The sequence below is a fragment of the Rousettus aegyptiacus genome, unplaced genomic scaffold (assembly GCF_014176215.1).
Source record: "Rousettus aegyptiacus isolate mRouAeg1 unplaced genomic scaffold, mRouAeg1.p scaffold_m13_p_4, whole genome shotgun sequence".
Classification (NCBI taxonomy): domain Eukaryota; kingdom Metazoa; phylum Chordata; class Mammalia; order Chiroptera; family Pteropodidae; genus Rousettus; species Rousettus aegyptiacus.
This window is the reverse complement of record NW_023416307.1, coordinates 114978804-115006566: the sequence shown is the minus strand read 5'-3', so window position 1 is coordinate 115006566 and position 27763 is coordinate 114978804. Positions and strand designations below refer to the sequence as shown.

The 27763-nt window shown below is 44.5% G+C and overlaps 2 protein-coding genes across 5 annotated transcripts in view; one reads left to right on the top strand and one right to left on the bottom strand.

Annotated features, from left to right (window-relative positions):
- Positions 1 to 13602, bottom strand: part of CHDH (choline dehydrogenase) — a 29955-nt gene extending 16353 nt beyond the window's left edge. Inside the window, exons 1-2 of one of the 2 annotated variants that reach the window (XM_016156355.2) lie at positions 13404 to 13601; positions 7907 to 7977 (exon numbers count right to left, since the gene is read on the bottom strand). The gene's annotated coding sequence lies outside the window, so the exon portion shown is untranslated. Of the gene's footprint in view, positions 1 to 7906; positions 7978 to 13403 lie in introns of both variants that reach the window. The other variant, XM_016156357.2, reaches the window with a different exon arrangement.
- IL17RB (interleukin 17 receptor B) lies at positions 12268 to 27488 on the top strand. 3 transcript variants are annotated; one of them, XM_016156360.2, is made up of 11 exons: positions 12268 to 12405; positions 15795 to 15819; positions 16600 to 16740; positions 18209 to 18336; positions 18782 to 18908; positions 20604 to 20651; positions 22071 to 22210; positions 22593 to 22664; positions 23522 to 23621; positions 24736 to 24828; positions 25848 to 27488. In XM_016156360.2, the coding sequence occupies exons 3-11, from the start codon at positions 16617 to 16619 to the stop codon at positions 26402 to 26404; spliced, it is 1389 nt and encodes a 462-aa protein (XP_016011846.2). In that variant the 5' UTR covers positions 12268 to 12405; positions 15795 to 15819; positions 16600 to 16616; the 3' UTR covers positions 26405 to 27488. The 3 variants fall into 3 exon arrangements, with proteins under 3 accessions (XP_016011846.2, XP_016011845.2, XP_036074512.1); XM_016156359.2 differs by lacking the exon at positions 12268 to 12405 and adding an exon at positions 13693 to 13993; XM_036218619.1 differs by lacking the exon at positions 12268 to 12405 and adding an exon at positions 14022 to 14499.
- Positions 27489 to 27763: the final 275 nt, after the last annotated feature.

The following is a 27763-nucleotide window of genomic DNA, read 5'->3' as shown; positions in this document are numbered from 1 at the left end:
CTAGAAACACTTTGCACCAACAAATCAGATAACTTAGATGAAATGGATAAATTCCCAGAAATACCAAAACAAAATCATGAAGAAATAGAAAATATAACTAAACCTTTAACTAGTAACTAGGAGATAGAATCAGTAATCAAAAACCTCCCAAAAAAGAAATGCCCTGATCAAAATAGATCGTGAATTCTCCAAAACATATAAAGAATTACCAACAACCCTTCACAAATTCTTTCCAAAAATTGAACAGGAGAAAAAATTTCCTAACTCATTATATGAGGCTGGTGTTACCCAGATAACAAAGCAAACAAAGACACTAACCAGAAAACTACACACCAATATCCATTGTGAATCTTAATGCAAAAATTCATCAGCATATTAAAAAGTATTATATACCATGACCAAGTGGGATTTATTCTGGGCAAACAAGGATGGTTCAACGCATAGAAATCAACCAATATCATATGCCATATTGATAGAATAAAGGAATAGAAACCACATAAACATCTCAATTTTTCCAAAAAAAATTTTTTGATGAAATTCAACATCCTTTTCACAAAAACATTTAGTAAACTAGGAATTGAAACTTCCTCAACATGATAAAGGCCGTGCATGAAAAACCCTCAGCTAACATCATACTAAATGGTAAAAGACTGAAACTTTTAAGTTCAGGAACAACACAAGAACACAAGGGTTCCCACTTTTGCCACTTTTATTCAACATAGTATTGGAAGTTCTAGCCAGTGATTAAACAAGAAAAAGAAATAAAGGCATCAACATTTTAAAGAAGGAAGTAAAATGCCCTGTTTGCAGATGACGTGATCTAATATTTAGGAAACCTTAAAGATTACACACAGAATCACGCAAAAACTGTTAGAGCTAATAAGCAAATGCAGCAAAGTTGCAGGATACAAAACTGACACACAAAAATCAGCTGCATTTCTATACACTAATAATAAACAATCTAAGAAGGAAATCAAGGAAACAATTCCATTTATAATAGCATCAAAAAATACTTAGAAATAAATTTAACCAAGGGGTTGAAAGACTTGACACTGAAAACTAAAAAAACAGTGAAGAAAATTAAAGAAGACATAAAGAAATGAAAAAACATCCTGTGTTCATGGATTGGAAAACTTAATAATGTTAAAATGGCAATACTAGCCAAAGCAAGCTACAGATTCAATCTAGTAATTCCTATCAAAATCCCCACAGGTGTTTTGTTGTTTGTTTGTTTGTTTGTTTTGTAGAAATAGAGAAACCCATTCTAAAATTCATATGGAATCTCAAGGGACCCTAAATAGCCAAAACAATCTTGGAAAAAACAAAGTTGGGGGAATCAATTTTCTATTTTCAAAACTTACTACTAAACTATGGTAATCAAAACAGCATGGTAGTAGCATAAGGACAGACATATAGACCAACAAAATAGAGAGCCCAAAATAAACCCCTGCATATATGGTTAATAGACTTTTGACAAGGGTGCCAAGGCCATTCGATGGAGAAAAGATAATCTTTTAAGGAAATGGTACTGGGAAAACTGGATATCCATATACAAAAGCATAAATCTGGACCCTTACCTTATGCCATACTAAAAAAGTAAAACATAAAAAATCTAAATGTAAAAACTAAAATTATAAAATTTTTAGATGAAACATAGGGAAAATTTTCATGACATTGGATTTAGCAATGATTTCTTGGATAAACATCAAAAACACAGGCAAAAAAGAAAACAATAGGCAAACTGAACTTCATCAAAATTAAAAACTTTTGTGCATCAAAGGATCTCATCCAGAGACTGCCAAGACAACAGAAAGAACAGAAGAAAATATTTGCAATTCATACATCTGATAAGGGATTAATACTTAGAGTACATAAAAAGCTCCTACTACTTAACTACAATACAAACGACCCAACACACAAAAAAACGGGCAAAGGACTGGAATAGACATTTCTCCAAAGATATACAAATGGCCAATAAGGATAAGAAAAGATGCTCAACAACATGAATACAAATTAAAACCACAATGAGATACAGCTTCACCAGTAGGATGGCTAGAACCAAAAAAATGGAATAAAACGAATGTTGACAAGAAAGTGGAGAAACTGAAGCCCCTGTGCACTGTTGGTGGGAATGCAAAATGGCACAGCCACTGTGGAAAACAGTACCGTGATTCCTCAAAAAGTTGAACATAGAATTACCATATGATCCAGAGATTCCACTCCTACATATATGCCCAAAAGAACTGAAAGCAGAAACGCAAACAAATACTTGCACACCAAGGTTTTTATCAGCATTATTTGCAATAGTCAAAAGGTAGAAACGATGCAAATGTCCATCGACAGATAACGATGGAATATTACTTAGCCTGAAAAAGAAACAAAATTCTAACACATGCTACGACATGGATGAACCTTAAAAACACTATGCTAAGCGAGATAGGCCAGTCACAAAAGGACAATTATTCTATGATTCCACCTATATGAGGTAAATTCACACAGACAGAAAGTAGATTAGAGTTACCAGGAGTCAGTGAGGAGAGGGAATGTGTAGAGAACTTCTGTTTAGGGTGATGAAAAATTTTGGAAATGGAAAGTGGTGATGGTTGTACAACGTGAATGTATTTAATGTCACTGAATTGTGTACTTAAAAGTGGTTAAAACGGTAAACTTTATGTTATGGTAAATTTTGCCAATAAAAAAATGGCAAAAAAACCACCCACATCACATGCAGTACAATTCTGGATATCAAGTGATTCAAATAAACGAGTAAGAAAAATTTATAAAGAAATTCAGGACAGTGGTTATCTCTGAGCAGGGAGGTGTATCCAGGTGTTTTCACTTGCACCTGCCATGTTTTAATTCTTAACCTAGGTGACAAGCACATGTATATTTGTTGTCTAGTTTTAGTAAGGGTCTGAAATAACTGATGATAAATAACAGGATTAGGAAGCAACAGGACAGCTTCACTAGGAGGCACTGAGCCTACTGTGGAGCAGACAGACCCCTTCTGCATGAGGTGACACCAGGTCATTTACTTTCCTTGGCCCCAGTCATCCCCAAACTCTACCTCTTATCACAGCTCTTCCTCCAGCACCCGCCTCTGGCATACCCCAACATGGAGGGGACTTGAATTGTTCTCACAGACTGGGTCTGGCCTTGAACTAGGTGCAGATCTCTCTGGACCCTGGGCAGAGGCGGGGCTGGGTAAGGCTCGAATATACTGGGGCATTTCTACCTGGCTCCTACCCTTGTGGAGAGGAAACATTCTCAGGTGCCTCTGCCATCCCCACGCCCCACACACCAAGAATCTTCAGCCCGGGATTCAATGAATAATAGAGATAAGAGAGCCCAGGGCACTTGCCCACTCTCACGTCCCTTTCTTGCAGGTGCATGTGGCCTGGCTCTCCACCTGACACCATGGCTGGGGCAGGGTAGGTTTTTCTCTCTTCCCAGGCATTCCTGGTGCCCGGGCCCAAGGGAGGCTCCAGCCTCAGAGCAACATTTCTTTGTTCCTGAGACCATCAGAGGAAGCTGCCTCTCTCTGCCATCCAGAAGCCAGGCCTTTGGCTAGGGGGAGCAAAAGAGTCACTCAGGCTCCTGGCTCACTGGGCTCCTAGTGTTGGAAAGTGGCAGGATCCATACATGCTCATTTTGTGCAATGGGAATAAGAGAGGAGGGTGGCGCTGAAGAGAAAGGGGCCTGTTACCCAAAGGGAACTCCTTGGGGGCAGGAACTCCCTAACCCCTAGCACAATGCCCCCTCAGTTCCCAAACTGGGTGGGTGGACAGACTGACTGACAGGAGGGGTGGGTGAAAGAGTCACAGGGAAGCAGCCTTTTCCACTTTCCTGGGCTGAGTGGGGAAGGAGCTCCCTAGCACTGGCGGTGTGGAAGTGAGGGGTGGGGTGGGAGGTATGGAGCCAGAGAAAACAGGATAGCATGTGTGTTAATTTGACTGTGTGTGTTAGAAGGGGAGGAGTCCTACCATGGGTGGGGGTGGCACCCCATTTCTTGCGACCAACCTTGGCTGTCTACCCACTTCTGTGGCTCTGAGTAGGGAGGAAGGGGCTCAGTCAATCACTTGGCATGGGGGAGAGGAGACTTCCACCTACCCTGCCTCCCAATCAAGGGAAGACCCCCATGCCACACATGTCTTCCTGGGGCAGAGGGGAGCTCCACCAAGCCACACCTTCCACCTGGGCAGTCGGCTTGAAGCTGGACAAGTGGCTTCTGTGGCATTCCTGTCTGAGAAGGCAGGCTTTGGTCAGTTAAAGGCTGCTACTCTCCATGCCAGTGATGGGCACAGCAGATGGATCAAGTGCAGAGTTATTAAGTGAGAGGTAACAAATGTAGGGGTTGCCACTCCCTACTGAGTATTGCTAGCAGCTTTCATCACCACAGTACTTTGTAGCAACTAACGATTCTCATTTAAAATTCTAAATCAGTAGGTGAAGGTTTATATTGAAAAACTTGCCAAATTTCATGATTAGAATTTCTTGTATGACCAGACAGATTTCCTGTAATTCTGAGCTTGTGACCAATTGCCCGAGTTTTATAATTTTGGTGGACTCAACTCCAAAAGAATTGTGACCAGAATTGTGACCGGAATACCTGTACCTAGGACACAGTCTGTCTCCAGTCACACAGTTGGAGAAACTGACAAAACTTTCTGAAAAAAACCCTTTGAACAGGGTCCTTTGCAATTTCTTGGCATACATATGTGTGTGCATGTACACAAATGTATCTGTGTGTTTGCGTGTGTTTCCTTTCTAGCTTTTGGCCAGGGCAATGTACTGAACTAGGGTCAGATCCTTTGGGCCACTGAAGTCCTGGCTTTAACTGGTCACCCAGGAAGAGATGACAGAACTCTGGAGAGCAGTGTAGTCTCAGCGAGGCCTGCATGTGAAATGAGGCACAGACCTGCTTCGGCCTTTGTGAAGCTCAGCCAGAGTAAGGCCAGTGATAGTGATTCTGCTTTGGGCACAGCTGGGGAGCGTGTGAACCTTTCCAGAAGACAATGGTGTATGCATCAGGATTTTAAAGGGTCAGTGCTTTGTCTCAGCAATCCCACATCTAGGAATATAACCAAAAGAGAGCTCTCCGCAACTGTGAAAAAACAAGCACAAGAGGTCTGTCCTGAACTGTTTTTACTGGCAAACAATGACAACAACCTAACTGTCCACCAATGGAGAATGGTGCAGTAAAAAATGGGACCACTACAGAAAAGACCCTGTAGCAGACCCAACAGAAAGGTCAGCTATTCATGAGCACTTGAGGCCCTTGGTGCCTCGAGGCCAGCACTATCCTCAGAGGTACTTGGCCTTCACACCTCTCTCAATGCCCACAGGCCAAAGCGGTAACGATAATCCTGAGAAGGAACTGCATAAAGTGTGGTGGGGGCCACGGCCTATGGCTCTCTACACCTGGGAAGTCTGATGAGCAGATGTTGAATTCACCACAGAAGAGGGGCACAGGGAATATTCTGCATCCTGACCTGCTGGTGTATGTACAGATTGAAATTTACCATCAGTACACTCTATGTATCTATGATTTAGGTCAATTTTTTAAAAATTTTAAAAAGAAGGCATTTTCTTCAAAAGTCAAGTTTTTCTTCTTGGGAATCTCATCTCCCACAAATTGGTGTACAATAAACAAATGAATTACAAATTCTCTTCTCTTCTCTTGAAACAGCTAATCATTCACTGCTTCGGAGGCCACGCGGGCTGCTTGGGTGGAGCCCACTTGCCCCTGGACTCTCCTTGTGAAATAGCTGAGGATAGGATAAGGGGCAGGGCAGAAGCTGGTCGGGATGCACCTCCGGGGCCAAAAAAGCCCCATGGTGGGGGCCCCCACGCCTGACACCACACCAGAGGCCAGGCTTCCATCCACAGCTCTTCTGCAACTTACTGTGTGACCTGGCCAGGGGTTTCCTATTGGTAATGCGTGGGTGCTGGCTTCCTAATGTGGGACTTTGTGCCCTGCATTCCAGGTATCTGACCTCTGTACACAGCCCAACTGGTCTCCTCCCTTTTTAAAACATCCATGGTGGTGGTCTCCCCAAAAGCAGTGTAAGGAAGGAAAACCTAGTATCCTAATACCCTGGCGTGGGGAGAAGGGGCATAGGTGCAAAACCCAACGGACAGCTCCTCCAGCTAGCCTCCACTTCTTTCTTTTGCAGATGTTTGTGGATTCGATCTGAGTAGGTGGTGAGCTCATTCACACAGGTGTATTTAGGAGGCAGGGTATGATATCAAGGTCACTGCTGGGGGAGGTAGGGATTCAGTTCCCTCAGGGACCCTCCCAGGATCAATCTCCTGATGGACTGGAGGAAGGGGTAGGTAGAAGTGTCTTGGGCTGGCCCTGAGAAAGAGGACATTAACTCCTCTGCACTGTGGCCTGCACTACGCCTGGGTGAGTGGGCTCCTGCAACAGAGGAGACCCCAGGTGAAAGTGGGGACATGGAGGGCACCTGCTAGAGATGGGTGCTGGTAAGTTGGAGCTGAAGCCAGAGGAGGGCTGAGGGGACAAGTGACCCTGGTGCCCTGGCTCTTGTACAGTAAGGACACAACATCAGAGTGAGTGAGTGCTCTTCCCTCTTCAGGGATGCTGAAGGTCCTCTTTGGCCCAGGTACAGTGTGTGTCTCAGAGATTATAAGAAGCCTGAGGCCTGGCAGGGCAAGTCCACAGGTCTGTGATCATGTTTGTTCACTTATAATCAGCAGTGGAGGCTACTCACAGCTACCAGAGCCAGGCACACAGCAGGCACTCAATAAATGTTTACGTGACTAGCATATAAAAATACATTGTTCACTTCAAGAGAGGAGGCAGACATGGAAACCAAGGCACAGGGGGCAGTGACTTCTCTTAAAAGGGGTGGGGCTAAATCCACGTACTTTTGTCCACCCTACAGATACCTGCCTGAATCAGGCGCCATCACCTAACGCAGGGACTCTTCTGATGGCATACTACCAGTGTCCCTGCTACTACAACCTCTTCTCATGCTACCTCGCAATCTGCTCCCCACACAGCAGCTAGGTGATCTCAGAATGAAGGGAAGCCCAGAACCAGCAGAGGGTCAGCTTGGGCTTTATCAAAGTAACTGCACACACACAGGAGACAATTAACAGAACAAACGACTTCTTTGAGTCGAGACAGGTCTAAATGGGAGAACACCTATGAAATGTCCTTGCCAAAAAATTCAAACCCGAATCTGCTCACATTTATAGAATTTTCACCACTTCGGAGGAAATTCAAAGGTCAGAGGAACGTGTCAAAGCACACCCAGGAACCTTGTCAACAGAATCCAGGCTAAAGAAAGACCATGCATTTCTTTGACAACAAATTCAAGTGAAAAAATAAACAAGACAGAGATGGAAGTGAATCTATAGATTATGAGAATGATGTGTAGATCTTATTGAGATCCTGTGAATTCAAGTACTCATTGAATATTCGAGGATGTTAAGAAATCATTGCTTGTGTATCAGATGTGACAAAGGTTTAAAAGGACTCTTTTAGAAACACATACTGAAAAACCGACAGAAAAAACAAAGGATATTTGGAATTTGGATTAAAATAACCTCAGAGATTAGGGAGGTTGACAAAACGATCACCCAGGAGGTGATGAGAATATGGAGTTCAATAATCAATTCTGGCTAATTTTGTACGCTTCGAATTCTTCATAACCAAAGGGGTTCTTTTTGTTTGTTTATTTAAATTTCAAATATCCCCACTAAAGGAGTGAGGGAGAGAAACTCAGGTGGGAGACCCTCCTAGGCAGGGAGCCAGGTCTTGGTTGAGGGATTTTGAAGAATTCTACAGAACTTTGGAGTATTCTGTAAATGCTTAAATACCCCATCTTTCAAGTGTACTTTTAACCAGTTTTAAAAACCTCAATTAGAAAACACCCACCTTGCACCCAGATGTGACAGGATTCGGGTTAGTCCGTGGGCACTGGCAGCCCACACGCTATTTTTGATTGTCTGTGAAAGATAAGTACACAGTCGAAAATCAGAGTTTATAAACTTTGACATGGTGACTTCATGTCTGTTGAGTCTCATAATAAGATAATGGGCTTAAATTTTATGTATCTAAGTTTTTATTGTAACAAGTTTTATTGCATTTTTTAATTGGCCTATGAGAGATTGAAATTTAAAAACCGAACATATGACTGGACTTTCACCATGGGGAGTTTGAGAAGCACTGTTATGGGCCGGACATCAATTCCCTGGAGACCCAAACCCATCTGCTTAGGTGTCTTGCCAAAGGCTCCAAAACAAAGCCTCTCTTTCCCACTGTCTATGGAGCTGACTCTAGCACTTCCTATGAACACAGACAGCACTGACTAGAGAGTAGCAGCGCAGCAAAGCTTGCTTGATTTTAATCCGTGTTCACTCATGTACTACCACCGGATCAGAGCCACACTTCATCAAAGGCCAGCAAGGCCCAGGAGATACTGAGTGCCCATCCATCGAGGTGCCATAGCCAGCCACAGCATGACAGTGCCACCAGATCGCATCCTAGAGTAGCCTAACGGGTAGCACGCATGCTTTCATTTAGAAACTGCTGGCACGGTGACAAGACATTAGCCAGCCAGCCAACTTTCACATACGTGCCCACTGCTGTTTGCCTCTCAAACTTCTGGAGGGGTTTAACTGCAGAGGGTTCCAAGACTGCAAGGTGAGGTGCTTACACATCCCCCACTGCTTCCTTGTGTCAACTACAAATCACTTTATCACTTAACTAAACTGCAGGAACCCACTGGGCGCTGAGACTAGTGGAAGACATGAACCAGCACCTGTGGCCCCTGGTTTCAAGAGTGTGTTCGTGAAAACAGTATCACTGTTCTCATTACGGTATAAAAAGAAAAATCACAACTGTGAACTACAAAGTCATGCTAACATGCAACATCACCTGCGTACTGCGGTTCCATGTTCGATTCTCATTACTTTAAAAAAAAAAAATGTTAAAAGAGATGGTGGTCAAATTCCTCAGGTTGCAGTCCTAAGTCTGCTACCACTCACGGTTTAGCAACTCTGGACCTCGGTTTTCTCATCTATAAAATGGGAACTGAGCTACTCTTTTCACAGGTTTGTTAGGAGAGTAAAAGAAAATAAGAGCCAAAAATACACTTCAAAGAATTAAAAGTGCAAAGCCAAAAGCACATGGTGATTTTTAACAAGTTCACACCACTGTCTGGGTTCCACTTCGTTCTCCTCCCTGCATAGCCTTCCTTACTCTTTCCTCCTCCATAAAGTACAGTCATGGCGGAAATATGACCAATTATAATATTATAAATAATAATATAACAAATTAAAATATCATTGATCAAAAAACAGATCACCAACTGTGCTACATGTGACCAACACAGTGCTCCCTGCTCCACTCGCTAAGTCTCCAGTAACCCTCCCTACAGTCCTGTGAGGCCAACTTCATCACCCATGTACAGACGGGGCTTTGAGAGAACAACAGTACTTGCCTCCTCTGCGTTCTGGACTTTGAGATCCCAGTGTAACAACACATGTGAAAACCAATGCAAGTACACATGGGCTGTGACTTCGCAGCAGGAGTAGTAGCACAGGTGGAGTTAACCTTGTGGCTGAGCCTGTGCACTTTCCTGGGCCAGCTCCTCCTCGCTGGAGCAGAGAAAATGTTTGCAGTGGTGTGGCCCTGCTGGGAACAGTGGGTACAAGCCCTCGGTGTGGCTTCAGGGTCCCTGGCTCAAAGCAGGCATTCCTGTTGACTCTGTGAAGCTCAACTAGCTGGAGCAGAACATGAGTCAGGGGAGTACAGAGGGGAGGATGCTTCCAACAGCCCCCTCTCCCAACTTGGGCAGGCTACCGAGGCCCTGGAAGGCAGCCAGTGTTTGCCAGGAATGGCTTGCTTTTCACAAGACAATGAGTCCACTGTTAACTGGTGAGGCCCTGCTTAATATTTGCAAAAGGAACAAAGTGGAAAATTCCACCTGTGTGGGTGGAGGCAGGGCCCGGGACCTGTCAACAACCCTAAAGGCCTTGTTTCTCAGGATGAATGACAAAGAAACAAAGGTCTGATGGTAGTGACACAACCCGAGGATGTCATTGCACTTGGGACCAAAGGAATTTTCCTATTTGAATCATAGAGATATTAATTTGTTTTTTATTATCCTTCCTCCCCTGCTCCTAAATTTAAATAGCACCTTTAAATCTTTCAGCTTTCTTCCTATCTCTTCAGAGTTTCCAAGCAGCCCTGCCAGCGTCAACTCCATGTTATGGATGGGGATAACTGAGGCTCCAAGACACCAAGAGCCTCACCCGAGGCTAGCAGCTGGAGAGTCAGCAGCTCAGCCAAAGGGTCTGGAATCCTAGCAGTGGCGCAGAGCCTACACGAGGGGGTCTGGAGTCAGGGGCCATGGGTACTAGACAGAGTGATCTTCCAGCTCCAGTAGAGGCCCTGACCTTCAACCCACCTGAGGAGGAAGAGGAGGAAGCCCAAATCAGCTATCCCAGGTGGGTAGGTTTAGGTGCCAGCCTTGGAAGAAGGCATGCATTCACTCATGCATTCAAACATTTAACAAGTATACTAAATACCCATTCATGAAGGCACATTGTGTGATGGCTCTATCAGGCACCAAGACTGGCAGAATGCATGACCGAAGGGGAAAGGTCAAAGCATCTTCTTCAAAGGTCACCTCCCCCAGAGACCTGAGTCACCTCATTTAGCCATTGCCAATACACAATCATCTGCCCATTTTACAGAATAGGAAAACGAGGCCCTGAGAAGGGCAGTGACTTGCCAGAGGTCACATGGAGAGAGAGGAGGCTGAGACCTCCTGACCCACAGTGGCTTTGCCTCCAGTTTATATACCCACAAAATTATTGGGCTTAGACACTCAAACACATGGTGTCCTTTCCAGCAGGCCACCTTGGAGGCTGAACACTTAATCAACAAGGACTTCTCACAGAAGGAAACTTTTTGGAAAGACCTTCTGAGCCAGTGTGGAACCTCCTAGGACAGGCAGGCACGTCTTCTTTGCCCACAGAGAACACCAGGTGTGGCCGCTGGGCTCTCCTCTTGACTCCCCACCCTGCAGTTCTGTCTACAGAGCTGGCTGTGGGCCCTATCTCCAAACCACAGAGGGCCAGGGCAGTGTCACACCTCTGGGCCCACACACACTCAACCCTGGACCCAGGGCAGTGGATGGTAGGTCACTCAGTGTACTGAATCAGTGCCCAGCACCCCTGCTTCCACTCCTACCCACGTACTCAGCAACCTCTATACCAACCTCACCTCACCTTTCCTCTCTCCTTCGCTCACTAATTTCTTCCCCTGAAGAAAGAAACTCAGCCTCTCCCTTTCTTAAAATAAAGCTGCCCCCACCACATTCCCATATTGGTGACTTGGAGCCTCAGTTATCCCCATCCATAACATGGAGTTGACCCTGGCAGGTCTGCTTGGAAACTCTGAAGAGATAGGAAGAAAGCTGACCCACTCATTCCCATGCCATCTCACCCCACTCTTGCCAAAGCCACACCTGACTGTCAGTGACCCAAGTCAGGGGCTCCCCTCAGGCCAGATTCAGCCCCTGGAGGCAGGGCCACTATGGGTCAGGAGGTCTTAGCCTCCTCTCTCTGTGACCTCTACTCCATCTGACCCCATGGGCTACCCTTCACTCCAGGTGTAGCCCCTCCTGAACCTCACTCCACAAAGCTCTCCTCCCCTAGGGCCCTAACCTCCTCCCCTCTCTACCATTCTCTGTAAATATCTGCCTCATAAATCCTATCTCCAGGCTTAACCTTTGCACTCCTGGTTGTCCCCAAACCTCTCCCACTCAACAGTCCGAAGCTCCCACAGCAGGGCCTGCTTTGGCACACAGCTGAAAAGCCAGCACAGCTCCAGCCTGGCCCACGGCAGGGACTCGGCTATTCATTGAGTGAAGTATTTTGGTTAGCAGCTGCTTCCTTGCTGGACTCAGAGGAGCTGGCCACCCACTGCCCTGTACAGCCACCCAGGTGGACTTCCTAAAACTGAAAATTGACCACCACCTAAACCTCTGCTGTGGTTCCTTAACATCGTGGGACAAAGTTCATGATCTCAAGCTGGCAGATGAGGCTGTTTCCATTTGCCATTCCACAGGGTGGACATGAGTGCCCTTGAACATACTCTCACTGCACTCATCCTCGGCCCAAGGGCCCATCTGCCAGCACCCAAGTGTTGTTCACCTTTGCACCCCAGCACTGGCAACCTGTAATGTTTGCTAAGCAGAAAGACAACTATTAGAGTCGGAAATGATCTAGGGGACTACAGGGCTCAAAGTAACTTAGAGAGGCTGAACAACCCAGCCCAAGGCAAGGATGAGGCAACAGCCATACCTGAGCTGCTATCCTTGGTAGGAACCAGACCAATCCTCTAGAAACATCACATGAAACTCCGTAAGTATGCATGCCAGCACCCCCAGCTGACTTTGAGGCTGGACCCACTCTATGCAGCCCCAAATCTGAACTTGGCAGGTGAGCCAGGCCTGGCACATAGTAGGACCACAGCAAAAACAGCTGTTTGACTAAGTCAACCTCTTGTCAGGTGACAACTGCATCCATAAAACTAGGCATTGCTCTCCTCATCCGTAGAATGGAGCTAACTAGCCCTACAAGTTTCAGGTACTTCGAGTTGGTCCCCCTAACCTCATCCTTTGCACACAGAGGGGGCTTAAGGAGCCAAATTCCAAGCTCTGAGATCCACTGCTAGCCCAGCTGATTTTTGTTATCCTCTGCCCAAACTACTATAAGGGGGGAGTGGGGGAGGGGACCCGGACCTCCCTCCCCGCACAGCCGTTTGCATCAGAATTAGCAGGGAGGGCTTGTTAAATGATGATCCCAGACCCTGCCCCACCTGAGAGGTTTGGTAAGACTCTCTGAGCAGGGGCCCAGAATTTGCGTTTAAGGCAATACTGAGATATCCTGGGCACAGTGAAACTGGAGAACCAAAGTTCCAAACTAGACCAGTCCTCTAGAAATGTCATCTAGAACACCACATGTATGCACAGTAGGACCACAGCAAAACGGCTTTTGGGTACGCATGTGTTAAGGGTCAGACTTCATTTTGAGGAAATTCACATTTACCAGAAAAATCTGGAGAAAGGAGGATTTCTCTTACTCTAATAACATATAACTTAGTTCTTACAGAGAACTAGCTTCCGGAAGAATTAAAAAAGACCTGCTTCCCGCAGCCCACCCCTTTTACTCTCTGGGGCTTGGCACTTTCGTAAAGTGGCGCCCCAGTCACAGTGTCCAACCCAGGTCCTCTCGATTCACCAACGCCGCCCGGGGCTCCGCGGCTGCAGCCAGGCCTGTGAGGAGCGGGAGTTCGAGCGCGGAAGGCGCCACTATGGGCAGGGTTAGCCGAGGGTCGGGGCGCATACCCTACTACTCACCCTCCGCAGCGGGGGCCGAATGCCGGGACAGTCAGCTGCGGCGAAGCAGGAAGAGCTGGAGGCGGTGAAAGCCTGGCCCCTGCTCGGTTACACTTTAACTGGCGGCGCCAGCGTACCGCGCGCTCTCCGCGGCCAGGAGGGGAACCGCGGGTTGTTCAGACTCCGTCGGCTCGGCGTGGTGAGCCGCGCGCCAGGCTGGCCGGCTGGCTCCGGCGGGCGGGGCGCGCGCAGCCCGAGGGCGTGAATGCAATAGTGCACCTGGCTTACTGCACGCACGTGTGCGCGGGGCCGGCGCGCGCGGAGACTGCTCGTGCTGTGCCCGCGACGGCCCCGGAGCCGCTAGAACCTGGTCCATCCCTTGGAATTAGAGCAGGCGAAGGCTCTTTCGAGCGCCCTAGCCGGGGAAGGGGCGGCGGGGCCTGGGCGGCGCTTTGGGAGGTGGAGCCCGGAGGGGTGGCCAGAGTCTCCCAGATAAAAGCTCCGCTGGAGTGTGGCCCGGGTCCCACGCGATGGGGGGCGGTGACCTTGCGATGTCGCTGATGTTGCTGAATTTGGCCGCGCTGTGCTGGGGCGCCGTGTCCCCGGAGCCGGTAAGCCCCTGTTCGTGCCCCTTTTCCGCGTTCCCGTCTTTCAAGCCTGGTCCCTGACGGTGGCCGACCCGCCAGCTCATGCCTCTCCAAGGCTTTCGCAGAGGGCCATCTGAAGGGAGGATGTCTGCATCTTCTGAGGCAGCCTGACTAATCCAGGCGACACTGGGCTTCAGGTTGCTAGAGTCAGGGGCGTGGGAATCATGCAGACCTAGGCTCAAATGCTAACATGTGTTCTTAACTCAGTCATTTATGCTCATTGAGCCTTGGTGTCCTCATCTATAAAAAGGAAGGGTAATACCTAACTTACCAGAGTTACTAAGGAACAGGGACAGGGCCTGCAGAGCAGCAGCAAAGAGCCTGGCGTGTAGTAGGTGCTCAATATTGTTATTGCTTGGGGTCTAGAGGTCTGCTCACCTTTTGGAGCACAAGAACTGCTTCTCCTTTACCACTCCTATTTTTGCCATGGTGATTTAGTCCTGTGCTGGGGCATCTTGTTCCAGGAACTGGTAAGCTCCTGAATGCTCCTTTTGAGTTTCCTTTCTTGCCTGGTAGACAGAAGGACTGAGGAAGTCTTCTGGATCACTAAATAAGAAAAAGCTCATCTGCAAAATAGCTTTTGAAATTATATCCCTGCCCTTTTAGCACAGCAGGTAACATAAAAGCATGGTGGTTGCTTTTGATGGTTATGGAAAGACAAACCCCATTCATGTGCCCTGATGTCTTCTGCTTCTATCCTTGCCTTCTGTCTCAGTTCGTGGCCCCCTTGGCCTTTTCCACTAAGGGAAGAATTGTGTTTGCAGTAGTTGCCAGCAGGCCAACACTTTGTAAAGTTTAGAGCTGCTGCTTTGCTTCTTCCTAAAACTTGGATCGACAGCCCTTTAACAGAAAGCTCCCAATATGGTGGCTTATTTGTTTAAAAAAATGTCTGATGATACGCTGGGAGTTCAGCTTTAAAAAGAAAAAGGGCAACGACAATTTTGCCTAAATCTAGATAACTCAAACCATTAAAAGTCTTTCCTTCTGTCTTACAAAGTGTTAGGAGAGAGATCAGCAGCCAGAGCTGGTGAATTTATCATTACATTGAGTCTTATTACTAGTACTTGCTGCTGCATAAAAGTTAATATTTTAGGTCCAGTATTTATTCCAAAACCATAGTACTGATTGTTTTTCTTATAAAAAGATATAAGTAGTTAACTTCAAAGGATTTAGTACTGCTTTCTTGAACACTGATATATATTTTTTTATTTTTAGCTCCTTTTAAAAAGATAACATGAAGAAATTACAGTTGCTTTATGATTTTATAAATAGCTCAAGTGAATCAGTCCTTTTGTATTAGAAGATGAATATTTTAAAGAAACTGGGGAAGGAACCATGAAATGCATTCATAGCTTTCTGCTGTTCAACTTCTTAGCACAGCCAGTCCTTAACCTGGGGGAAAAAATACTCTAGACTGCCCTGAAAACCTACAGTTAAACATTAGAGTGTGAAGGGGTCTTCATGATGGTCCAGAGTCAGCCCCTGCTTGTAGCAGGGAAAGCAGAGACCCAGGAAGAGGTGGAGACACACCTCTGGTCTGTGAGGTGATAAGCAGGCTTGCAGATCTCGTATACTGATGGCTAATCTGGTTCATCATAGACTACCATGAGGCAGCTTAGTCTCCTCCAAACTGTGAAGTGAAACCAGCTCAGCTTTTCTTTTGCCTCTTGTATATGCATTTAAGGGAAAAGATGGTATTTTTCACTAATTTGGCTGGTAGTTTGCTGGCGTTCAGCTTGATATTTGGTTTCTTTCTCTCTTGCAGACGATTCAGTGTGGCCCTGAAACTGGTAGGTGCACTAGCGGGAATGGGTATTTGGGGCTTTACACTGAAATTAAAAGCACAGTTGGATTCAGTGGGCTTGAATCCAAGCAGTGGGTCCTTAGAGACTAGGCTCAGAGTGAACCATCGCTTTGTTACCTGATGCATATGAAGCCTCTGTTGACCCAACACACAGCTCCTGGTGTTTCGGATGGGCTGGCTTCCTGGCTAGTAAAAGGGACTTAGGGAGGGCAGGAATTGCTGTGCAAGGTAGAAAGCGAAGTCTGCCACTCCTAGGAGGGAAATCAAGTACTGTGGGAGGAAGGTCACTTACAGTTAGGGACAGGAAGCAAATGTTTTAGAGAAGGAGTGTTTGAGATTGTAGTATTTGAAGAATGGGTGTACTCGTGCTCAAAAATGTGGATGAAGAGGGTGAGCTGGAGGAGAGATGGTACCAGCAAAGACAGGAGGTAGGAAGTGGGAGTTGTATAAACCAGTTGGCTGGAGTCCAGGCTGAAGCCTGGGGAAGGCAGGACTGATCCTAATTAACATGTCTAATACACTAAATACATACACATATACATACAGAGGCACCTGAAGCAGTCTCAGGTGCTCTGTAAGAGTGAGCCAAGAGGTTGAGCATCACCTTGGCTATAAATCAGTCAGCACTGAGAAATGTCTGGCCTGCTTTAGTAGGAAGAAGATATAAATTATGAATGAGAGTTGGGTCAGGATGGATCACTTAGAGGAGATGGGATCAAATTGGGCTAAGGTGGGGCATGTCATGGGCAATCTCGCCTTCTCCCAGGACCATCTCCAGAGTGGATGGTCAGACACACTCTGACCCCAGGGGACTTGAGAGATCTTCGAGTGGAACCTGTTAAAAGAAGTGTTGCATTGGAGGACTATTCAATTTTGATGAACATAAGCTGGATACTCCGGGCAGATGGTAAGTTCATATCAATAAAAGTTAAGGCCTAAAGTGTCTATTAAAGCAGAAATGTGCAGACTAAATGACCCATTAATTTCATATGAGGCATATACTCAGCAGAATATATATGTGTGTGTATACACAAAAACCATATATTAGAATATTTGTAGTAGCATTATGCATAGCAGCCAAAAAATAGAAAGCACTCAAATGCCTGATGGTAGAATTGGAAATCACAAAATGGAATCCAATAAAGCAATGAGCATGAATAGTCTGTAACTATACACTATATGGATGAACCTCACAAATTTAAGAAGCCAGATTCTAAAGAGTTCATACATTCATATCTGCATGCATGCCTACAGTCATATAGACCATGATTCCATTTTTAAAAATGCAAAACAAGCAAAACTAAACTTCTAAGTGGTTGGAAATCAGGGCAGTGGTTACTTTGGGGCGGGAATAACCGAATGGAAGCGTGAGGGACACTCTTGGGGATGTTTCTCCACCTGGGTACTGCCTACATAAGTGTGAACACTCATCGGGTGGTACACGTCTGATCTGTGTACTTCTCTGTATGTAATGATATACTTCATGGAAGACGACAGGGTAAGGCGAGAGATGATTCCCTCAAGTTTAGGGAAAGCACTGGCTTAGGTAGATTACTTTTCCACTTCTCAAATGGCATTGTGGACGTCCTGGCATTCCCCCAAGACAGATTTTGGGTTCTTTTAATGAACCAATTCTGGGGTCCTATGTTGGTGGTTTCCACCCACTAAATTTAGTTAAATTCCCTCTGGTCAGGAGTGCCATTCACAGAGTGGTGAGTCACTACAGACAGACACAGGGACAGTGTCAGGGGAATCCTGGAAGGAGCTCTGCTCCATGCGAGTGAGACAGAAGCAAGGAGGAGCAGGAGAGGCCCCTGGTGAGACCACTTTAAAATTATAGGATTCAGTAAGGCATTTGGCCCCACACCTAGCAGAGAGTGTGAACTCTTGTATTTGTTAGGTATTGTTATAGACATAAGTTGGGCCTTGAAGGAGTAAGCCCTGAAGGGGCAGAGAAGAGAAAGAAAGGGCATTCCGGGGAGAAGAATCAGCCTGGATAAAAGTGCAGTCAGAACAGGCATGGTTTGGTGATGACACTTGGAAGGGCTTTTTCTTCTCAAGAGACCCAGAATACTGCAGAGCTAGAGTCACCTTTGCAGGTATCCTATGAAATTCAGGCTTACCTGTGAGGAGGAAGGAGGATGGGCTTTGGAATTTGAATCCATATACTGCCCCTGATGAGCTTTGTAAGATTGGGCAATGCTCCATGAAATTCCATAAGTCTCACTCACCCCATTGGTAAACTGGGGATAGTAATGGTGCCTGTTAAGGTTGTTGTGAATATGAAATGAGATGAGGCATGCAAACTCTCCGGCATCAAGCTGGTTACATAGTGGGTGCTAAATGAACAACTTCTTTCTTGTCTTTCTTGGTAGCCAGCATCCGCTTGTTGAAGGCCACCAAGATCTGTGTGACAGGCAAAAGCAGCTTCCAGTCCTACGGCTGTGTGAGGTGCAATTACACAGAGGTATTCCAGACTCAGAGCAGACCCTCTGGTGGCAAAGTAAGCATTTTGAGGAACTTGGCTAATTGTCCTTAAACTAGGTAGGCCCTGTGCTTGAGGAATATGTATGGATGATGTGCTGCACACACAGGCTGGTGAGCAGCTACAACTTTAAGTTTAGAGCACGATGCCTTGGAATCAAAGCCCATTTCTAGGCACTTCTCTGCTGGGTGTCTTCGGCAAGTCAGCATCTCTCAGCCTCAGTTTCCCCATCAGCAAAGTCAGGGGAGCCAAACGTAAATTATATCCTGGCTCTAAAATTTTACTTCTCTGATTCTTTGAGTTACACTGAAAAATTGTGTGGGGTCCATTCCCTAAATAGACATTGGCGAGAGACAAGTTTCTGCAGTAGGTTGAGGAATGAAATTATGAATGAAAAGTGCAACACAAAGGTACTCTATTTCTGCATTGCAGCAATTCAGGGTTTCCTTGCTTTGCCTTTCAGTGGATGTTTTTCTACATTGGTTTTCCTGTAGAGCTGAATACACTCTATTTTATTGGGGCCCATAATATCCCCAATGCAAATATGAATGAAGACAGCCCCTCCATGTCTGTGAATTTCACCTCGCCAGGTAAACTTCCTTTTATTCTGTTTTGCTGGGATGCTCACTCTGGGGTATGTGCTTTGGTACAGAGAGGCCTGGGTACCCTGGACATGGCATTTGACCGTGCCGAGTCTTAGTTTCCTCATCTGGAATACAAACACAATAGTAACTGCACCTCACTCACAGAGTTGAAGAACAGTAAAATTAGGGTGAATCCCATTTCTGTGTGTCAGGCACTAGGCTGAGCACTTGACATACATCATTTCACTTGAGCCTCCAGCAACTACGGGATTGGGACAGCCCTCTTTTACAGATGAAGAAATTGAGAGCTTAAGTAACTCGGCCTGGGTTATACACATACTAAAAATAAAGCTGTTCAAACTCTGATTCTTCTTGATCAATGCACTTTAGCTACTCTTTGTCATTGATGCAAAACATTTGGCTTCCTAGCATGCTGTGTTGTTTGACAGCATGCTGCTGGGTCTCTGAGGATATGGGCTCATCAGTAGGCTTGTCCCCTGAGCTATCGGTGAGAGGTAGGGTGAAGTTGAATTGAATGCTGGGTTCTTTCCTCTGCTCTAACATATGATCAGCTCTGTAATATCACACCTGCAATGTCACACGTGGGCTGCAGTGAGGATGAGACAGAATCATGTGTGAAGGGTCCAGCACGGTGTCTGGCTGCAGCAGTTCCTGTGCCATGCCCATCAGGGATGGGCCACCTGTTTTGTACTCCACTCCTGTCTTCTGTCATAGGCGAAGCATTGAAGCTAAATGGGGCTAATTTCCAATGGCTGTTCTTTGAGGTTTTGGTCCAGGGTGTTCTTGGTGCCATACCATTAACTATACAGTAGTTTCCAGCTTTCTTGATGAGACCAGACCTTATTTTTAAAAATATAAAGTTTTTTATTTTGGAATAATTTTAGATTGATAGGAAAGTTGCAAAGATAGTACAGTTTCCACATACGTCTCAGTTTCCCTTATCATTAACATCTTATATTACCATGGTGCGTTTGTTATAACTAAGAAACCAATGTTTGCACATTTCCATTAACTAAGCTCCAGACTATATTTGGATTTTACCTGCCTTTCCATTAATGTCTTCTTTCTGTTCCAGTTGCATTTTATCTTTTGTGTCTCCTTATTCTCCTCTGGTTTATGACAATTTAGTTTTGATTTGTCCTTCATGACCTCGACAGTCTTGAGGAGTACAGGCCAGGCATCCTGTGGAATGTCTCCCAATCCTGGGTGCGTGCGTGGAGTCCACACTATACACATCATTAGTGGTGTTGACTTTTATCACTTGGTTAGGTGTCGTCTGCCCAGCTTCTCTATGTAAATCTATTTTCCCCAAGTCTACCCCACCCTGGGGTAGGAGTGTGGGAGTGGACTAAACTCTATCTCCTGGAAGAGGCAGTATTTACACATGTTATTAAACCTTATTTTTAAAAGGTGGTTTGAATCTTCTCGTGGGGAGCATAGAGTTTTAGTAAAAGCTATATTTAAATCAGACTGATTATCACTTTCATGTGTAGATAATCTTCTGTTTAACAGTAAAATGTTAGTGTCCTATTTAAATGTGCTATCTTACCTCACATCTTGAATGCTCCGGCAATTTGTTATGGGTGTGGTAAGCATATATGTGTGTATTTATTGGTGGGGGTGGGGGTAGGAGCAGAGATACCTTTTTTAAAATGTAAAAACTTTCATTCAAATTTCCAGGCTGCCTAGACCATATAATGAAATACAAAAAAAAGTGCATTGAGGCGGGTAAGTAAATACAGCATTTGCTTTTGTTATTAGAAGAAACTCAGACTTGAGCAGGCACAGCTCAGTCCATCTTGCATGAAGAAACTGAGGCTGTGAGCAGGGGAGTTATGTATCCAAGTTGTTCGGACAGTGAAGGCTGATGCCCGGCCAGTGCTATGCCCACCGAATCAAGCAGCCTATCCAGGGGAGAACTCTTACAGTAGGTTTATGTAGTGAGCAACTGTCACAGAAAAATGCCCCACCCCATGGTTAAACTAAGAATTTTAGCCTAAACTGCATTTACAGTGGCACCAACTGAAGACCCTTCATGTTTGGGGCGGGAGGGAGGAGGGGGCAATCTGCAAGTCCTTCCATCTGCTCAGACACCAATACCACTGACCTGTGGCCACAGAGCCCCTCAGTACCTTCTGTTTGGATTAGCAAACATTCAAGGTGGGAGTGTTAGCTAAAGTAATGACCTAGAAGCATGTGTCCTACAGGGGTCATCTCTCATATGCTAGACTACTAGAACTTGCCCCTACCCTTTGAATTTTGAAATCAGCCTCTTCAGGATAAACGACCCAAAGTGTACAATTTCCAAGGATTTTACAAGGACTTGTGTAAACTTCTGGGTAATATAATCATAGGATGCTAAAGAAGCTAGAGGTATTTGAAGGAATCTGCCCCTATCTTTTAGGCACCCCTGTGTACTCTGTCAGATTGAGCTGCGTGCAGTCCACTTGTTGGAAGGCAGACTTGGAGCACTGTGCTTCCTCTCCTGCCTCCCTCCTGCTGAGAGGTGTCTAGAGTACGGAGGGCAGCAGGGTATGAGGAAGTCTGAGGGCCTTGGATCAGTCCTAAAGCTGAACTCCTAAGGACCGTTTGAACTAGGGCCTGAAATGGTCTCCTCGATGGGGAAAATAATACATGCTATTATATATCAAGTTCCTGGAAATTAACCTAGTGCTGATTTGCAAGTCACATGAATTAAACTGGCTTTTTCTCAGAGTTAGACCTGTCAGGGTATCCTTTAAGCTGTGAGGCATTTCCTTATTTCTTCACATTCAGGAAAGCTGGCATAATGGTCTAATGAATGAAGGTCCTGGAACCCAGAATGTTCTAGTAGTTGTAGTCCTGATCCTGAATCCTGAATTCACTTGCTCTATAACCTTAGACATGTCTCCTAACCTGTGCCTCCTACTGCCCTCAGCCCGGGGAAGCTATTTTAGCAAAGCAGTGATATAGGGTCCTTAAACTTTCTTGGGCAGCTGCTACTTTGAGATTCTGGGAGCAATGATAAATAAAAAGTACACTGTGTAGTAGAGTCCGTATCTCTTGGATGTGTGCCTGAGAACATATTTTTTGTCAAGCTCTTTTGGGGACTTGAATGAGGGAAGAATTTACAACTTTTCCATGTGATTCTCTCTTCGACTGATATAGGTAGTCTGTGGGATCCAAACATCACTGCTTGCAAGAAGAATGAGAATATGGTAGAAGTGAATTTTACAATCAGTCCACTTGGAAACAGATACATGGTTCTTATCCTAACGAACACTGTAATTGGGACTTCTGTGTCGGAGGTGCTTTCTCCCTTCATTTCCTTACCACCACCCCCACCCTCAACCTCCAGCTTTCCTTACCCTGTTGAAGAACAACGTGGACACTTTAGGATTCCCTAGACAGCCTCTCTTTTGAGAGAGCACCGGCAGGACTGTCTGCTGTACAAATGTGCTGGGCTATTTTGATTAATTCAACAGAAGAAAACAGGTCCCTGGGGCGTCCCTGGAGATATCCCTTCGAATCAAGAACCAAACAAAAGTAGAGGAGTCAGAAGTATGAAATGAATCCTTTTTATAGTCTAACGAACTGAAAGTCAGTTTGGGAGGAGTGTTTTCTTCATTGCCAGTCTTTGATCTACTCACTCATATGGCCCATCCTTCTTACTCTTGTTTCACTTGTCAGTACCAGGAAAAACTAACTCGAACTTCTGTCATGGTTCCAGTGACTGGGGAAAGTGAAGGTGCTGTGGTCCAGGTAAAGTCAGTGTTGAGCTTTGGGGAGGGGAGGGCACTAGAACACTGAGTTCTCCACCATTAAGGGCTTGTGATGAGCCCTTTCAACGTTGGAGTAGGTAAGTTCCTCCCTTTTGCTTCTGCCAGCAGTCTCACATTAAGTGACCTTAATGGGGAATCATGGTCTTGGTCTTCACAGTGGTGAGATCAGCAAACCGAACTTACAGTTATGGTCCTTTTTGCTTTTATTAGTGACTGTTGACTTTCCAAAGTGCTTTTATTTCCATTTTCTATCACAATGCCTCGGAGTCATTCTGAGACAGGAGTACCGCTTTATTTCCCCAAGCCTCAGTTTTAACTGCAAAATGAAGTAACAAAGGATGTAAAATGCGAAGGCTTGAGTTCCACATTAGCGTATGAACTTTGAAGGGCAATCGCCTGTCCTTTCAGGGCCTTGGTTTATTTAAGTGAACTAGCAGAGGGAACCAGACTTTCCTAGTCCCAGGGGACTTAGCTGTCATATAGGATGACTTAATAGGAGCGCTACAGCTGAGGTTCGTTTGTTTGTTTAGAGGAAGTATTTGTATATAAGGATGTAACCTAACCCATTATGAAAGCTAACATGTTAGCAACATGTACAAAGTTTAGGTTCAGACCCCAAGAGACTTAGATATTTCAGTCTTGGATCACTGGTTTAGATTTTAGGGCTTTGTTACATAAGTGACCAAGGGGAAAAAATGTCCTATTACAAGGTATGGGTTAGGGGGCAGGGTTCAGAGCAGAAACAAGAGAAGAGAAGTTTTGGTGGAAGTAGGAATAATGCTGAGATTTTGCTCTGAGGCGTGGTGGGAACTCTCTGAGCCTCTCCTTTTTCCTTAGTTAACGCCGTATTTCCATACTTGTGGCAATGACTGCATCCGACGCAAAGGAACGGTGGTGCTCTGCCCAAAAACAGGTGTCCCCTTCCCTCCGGATAACCGTAAGTGCCAGTCATTTTCACAGGGTCGAAGTAGTTCAGGACGTGAAGGGCCCACTCTCACCACTCCCTAGTTAACATTCGACAGGGTGTGTGTACATGGGGAGTGTGAGGGGAAGTCCCCGCCTATGTATGTACGTTGAACTGTGGTGCAGGGAAAGATGTCAAAGGTGTCCCAGAGAGCCTGCAATTTGAATAAAAATGCTTTATTTCTAAAATCACTTCAAGGTCCTTTAACAAGCATAAGAAGGGGGGAAAAATAAACTGCCAAATGGATGTTTGAAGTGCCACAAGGATCTGCTGTACAAGGGAACATGTGCTTCACTGCATTTTGATTTTCTCATCAGCCTCAGTGGCCTAGCTGCTCCTATAACTTGACAGGGTCACATGGCCAACATTTGAATAACAAATTAGGAATACTGGCACCAAAAGACACTCCTCAACGTTGTCTGAGAGCAGCATGTTCTGGAAAATGTGTCTCTGGATTTAGAGATGTTGGTGCTTTTGTTACAGATGGACAAATAAAATGTTTGGGAACTAGCTCAGGGGTCAAAACTTGGAAGGTGTCATTCTTAGAAGCTCGGCCAAACCAATGAAGATAACCTAGGTACCTAACATTTCTGATTGTTTGGGCACAGTGCTCTTGAGTTTGTGCACATCTGTGTGCCTGAGCTTATCCGATCCTCGACATTCCCATGAGGGGGTGGCATTACCCCCATATTTTTAGTCTAATGGCCTTTAATAGCACACACAGCACATATCTATGTGCACTATGTATTAAATAACTGCACCCAGAATAACATTAATTCATCAAAGAACAAAAAATCCAACATAAACTAGTTACCACAGTGAAAATGCCTGCGTAAATATGGAGTAAGAAGCCAAAATGACTTTGGAGGACTGTTCTGAATTTCCTGTCCTGTATCCCTTTTGAGAATCTAATGAAAGATCTGGATACTCTGTAGAAAACAGACCATTCTGTAGACCCCTTAGAGATCTATGATCCTTGGTGTTAAAGGGATCTAAACTTCCTCAAAGTATAGGGTAAAAACTTTAGTTGTCAAATAGAAGGTAATTTGGTTGTTTTGCCGAAGGTGAATAAGCTTTGTTTCTCCAGGCAAAAGCATGTTGAGTGGATGGTTACCTCTTCTGGCTCTGCTGGTGGCCACATGGGTGCTGGTGCTAGGGATCTGTCTAACATGGAGGCGTGGTAAGGGTTATAATGCAGTTAGTTCTTTCAAACTTCAGCGAGGAAATAATACCTTGAATGTTGAGGCAATTCCTCTAGAGACAATCGCATTGGCCTTAGACAGGAGTCAGATGGCACCTATTTAATGCTTTAGCACTCACGCAAAGACTGATATAATTAATGACTAACCACGTCTGCTAGGAAGCAGGGATCAAGACTTCCAGATCTGGTGACTATCAACTATTTTGTTTTTACCATTGAGGCATCTAAAAGTACTGAAATAGGCAAAAGATAGTTTAATAACGAATTGCATTGTACCTGCGATACTCTGTGCTAGTAGGAACCAACTTAAAAATAATTTTGAGGGCATAAGAACAAGTCACTTGGATTCATGTACTTTAAGGAACTTGTCAACTCTGTAACATTGATGATTTGAATTTAGAAACTAGAGTATTTATATAGACACACAGAGGGTGGCACACTGAAAACCTCTGCTTTTCTCCACACAGAGGAAAGGAAAGAGATGCAGCCTTTGAGTCATCTGTTATGTCATTGATAGAACAAGATTAATCTCGTGCTCTAAGCTAAGAATGCATGTGGAACTGTGAGCCTGGAAGTACTTACATTTAGAAGATGTTGTTTGGCTTCCATTATAGTACTTTTATAGGTAGTTTCTGTTCTATAGCACGTGTAGGACAGCATTACAGCTACGTTTCAGCTGAAATGAGGTACCAGTGAACCTTATGGCTATGAAGAAAATCTACCACCTGCAGGTAGTAGATGGAACAACTACTGAGTTGACCCAACTTAAAACATGTCAGAGGTCAAGTTGTTTCTGTTTATATATGGCACTGAAAATACTAAAGTTACAACCCAACTGAGTACTTAAAACCTAAATAGTTTCTATGAATTTACTTGAAAAGATATGGCTTGATTAGAACTGACTAGTGATGAGGATTTATACAGCTTTTACATTATCTTTAAAGTGAAAGCCTGCCATTTGCTGTTCATAGATAACTAATGCTTTTCTCCTCCTACAGAAAAGATCAAGATGTCCCTTCCTTCTACCATGCTACTGCCCATTAAGGTTCTTGTGGTTTACCCATCTGAAATATGTTTCCATCACACTGTTTGTTACTTCGCTGAATTTCTTCAAAACCACTGCAGAAGTCAGGTTATCCTTGACAAGTGGCAGAAAAAGAAAATAGCCGAGATGGGTCCAGTGCAGTGGCTTACCACTCAGAAGAAAACGGCAGATAAAGTCATTTTCCTTCTTTCCAATGATGTCAGCACCATCTGTGATGGTACCTGTGGCAAGAGTGAGGGCAGCCCCTGTGAGAACTCCCAAGACCTGTTCCCCCTTGCTTTTAACCTCTTTTGCAGTGATCTGAGAAGCCAGACTCATCAGCACAAATACATAGTGGTCCATTTTAGAGAGGCTGATACCAAAGATGATTACAATGCGCTCAATGTCTGCCCTAAGTACTGCCTCATGAAGGATGCTACCTCTTTTTGCACGGAACTCCTCCATGTCGAGCAGCAAGCGTCAACAAGCAAAAGGTTAGGAGCCTGCCACAACAGATGCTCCTCCCTGTAGCCTGCCCATGAGAAGCGAGAGAACTTGATGCCTTCCTACTGCCTCTAATTACAGGGGGAAAACCATCTGTGATGACTCTGAAGTTTACTTGTAGGGAGGATTATATGTATACATCTGCTTTAGCAATATGAATAACTGAACACATATGCCTTAGTCTTGTAATTAAAATTTTTATGCTGATAAAATTGTTACAAAGATTAACTACTGTAGCATTAACTAAAGAATGAAAACTATAAAGCTAAGTCAATTTCATACCTAAAAGTCAAGAATTATAATGTAAAACCATAACTATTCTGACAATGCAATGATAAAGCATTTTCCAGCTGAACATCAAGTCTTGAATAGTCCGTGCCCTGCATTGTAAATAGAATTGTTTGGCTCTGTAACATTCTAAGTTTAATTCATGAATAACAAATTTAAGAAGCCCTCACTAATTCAATAGTTTCTTAGGTAAACATTTCTACCACACCTACAGTCTTTATTTTCAGGATAAAATAGAGAAAAATAAGCTGAACCTATCTTTGCTGATCAGATGACTTAGCATATGTGTACCCACTGTATTTAGTATTTTCATAGGACTTTCCTTCTCTGAACTAGATTCATGTCCAATTTGCCTCTTTGACTTTAACGCAAACACCAAAAATACATTACTTGCCAATCTGATGTCTAATTTTTCCCAGTTAACTATTACAGATCACTGTCAGAGTTCAGAGTGTCTTAGTTATTACATAACTTTTCATGTCCAAAATAAAAATTCCTGTTATTTTTAAAATTAGCCCTCTTGAAGTAATCTTTTTATAAATGAGTTACAATAGTTTACTTAAGAAAACGAACTAGCTTTAGGTGTTATTTTAAGCCTTCTAACATATATTTTCCTAAAAGCACCTTATTCTTACTGAAGAGATCATCAAAAGGTTATTAGCACATGTACTTTTCTAGGAATGTTTACCTCTTTCACACAGTACAATACTGAATCTGCTCTAGATTGTGGATCAGTTTCAGGTGGATGACTGCTAAAATGTATTAGTAGATAATCCCTAAAGGGCCATACCACTCCTTCTAATACATGTCCTAAAGATAAAATAAAAACCAAAATAAAGGAGCATAGAGTGAACTCATTGTGTCCAGCTTCACAAGCAGATACTTGGTAATGACTGAGGCAATATTTTTAATGTGGTAAAGCTCACTTTTTTGCAAAGATCAGTGTTAACGGTGCTTAAAAGTGATGGTAATAAAGACAGACATGACATGTCAAAACTCGGACCAGAAATCAACATCTAGCATAATTGTGATATGCTATTTACATGAAAAACTGTTAGAAATACATTATGCTTCTGGAACTAGGTAACCAGCACTAAA

What these genes read in the sequence shown, in the direction of transcription:
- IL17RB (XM_016156359.2), top strand. Translation starts at nt 13,913, where the DNA reads ATGGGGGGCGGTGACCTTGCGATGTCGCTGATGTTGCTGAATTTGGCC. An exon ending in CTGGATACTCCGGGCAGATG is followed by an intron (nt 16,741 to 18,208) that starts GTAAGTTCATAT and finishes CTTTCTTGGTAG; the next exon opens with CCAGCATCCGCTTGTTGAAG. An exon ending in TGTGAATTTCACCTCGCCAG is followed by an intron (nt 18,909 to 20,603) that starts GTAAACTTCCTT and finishes TCAAATTTCCAG; the next exon opens with GCTGCCTAGACCATATAATG.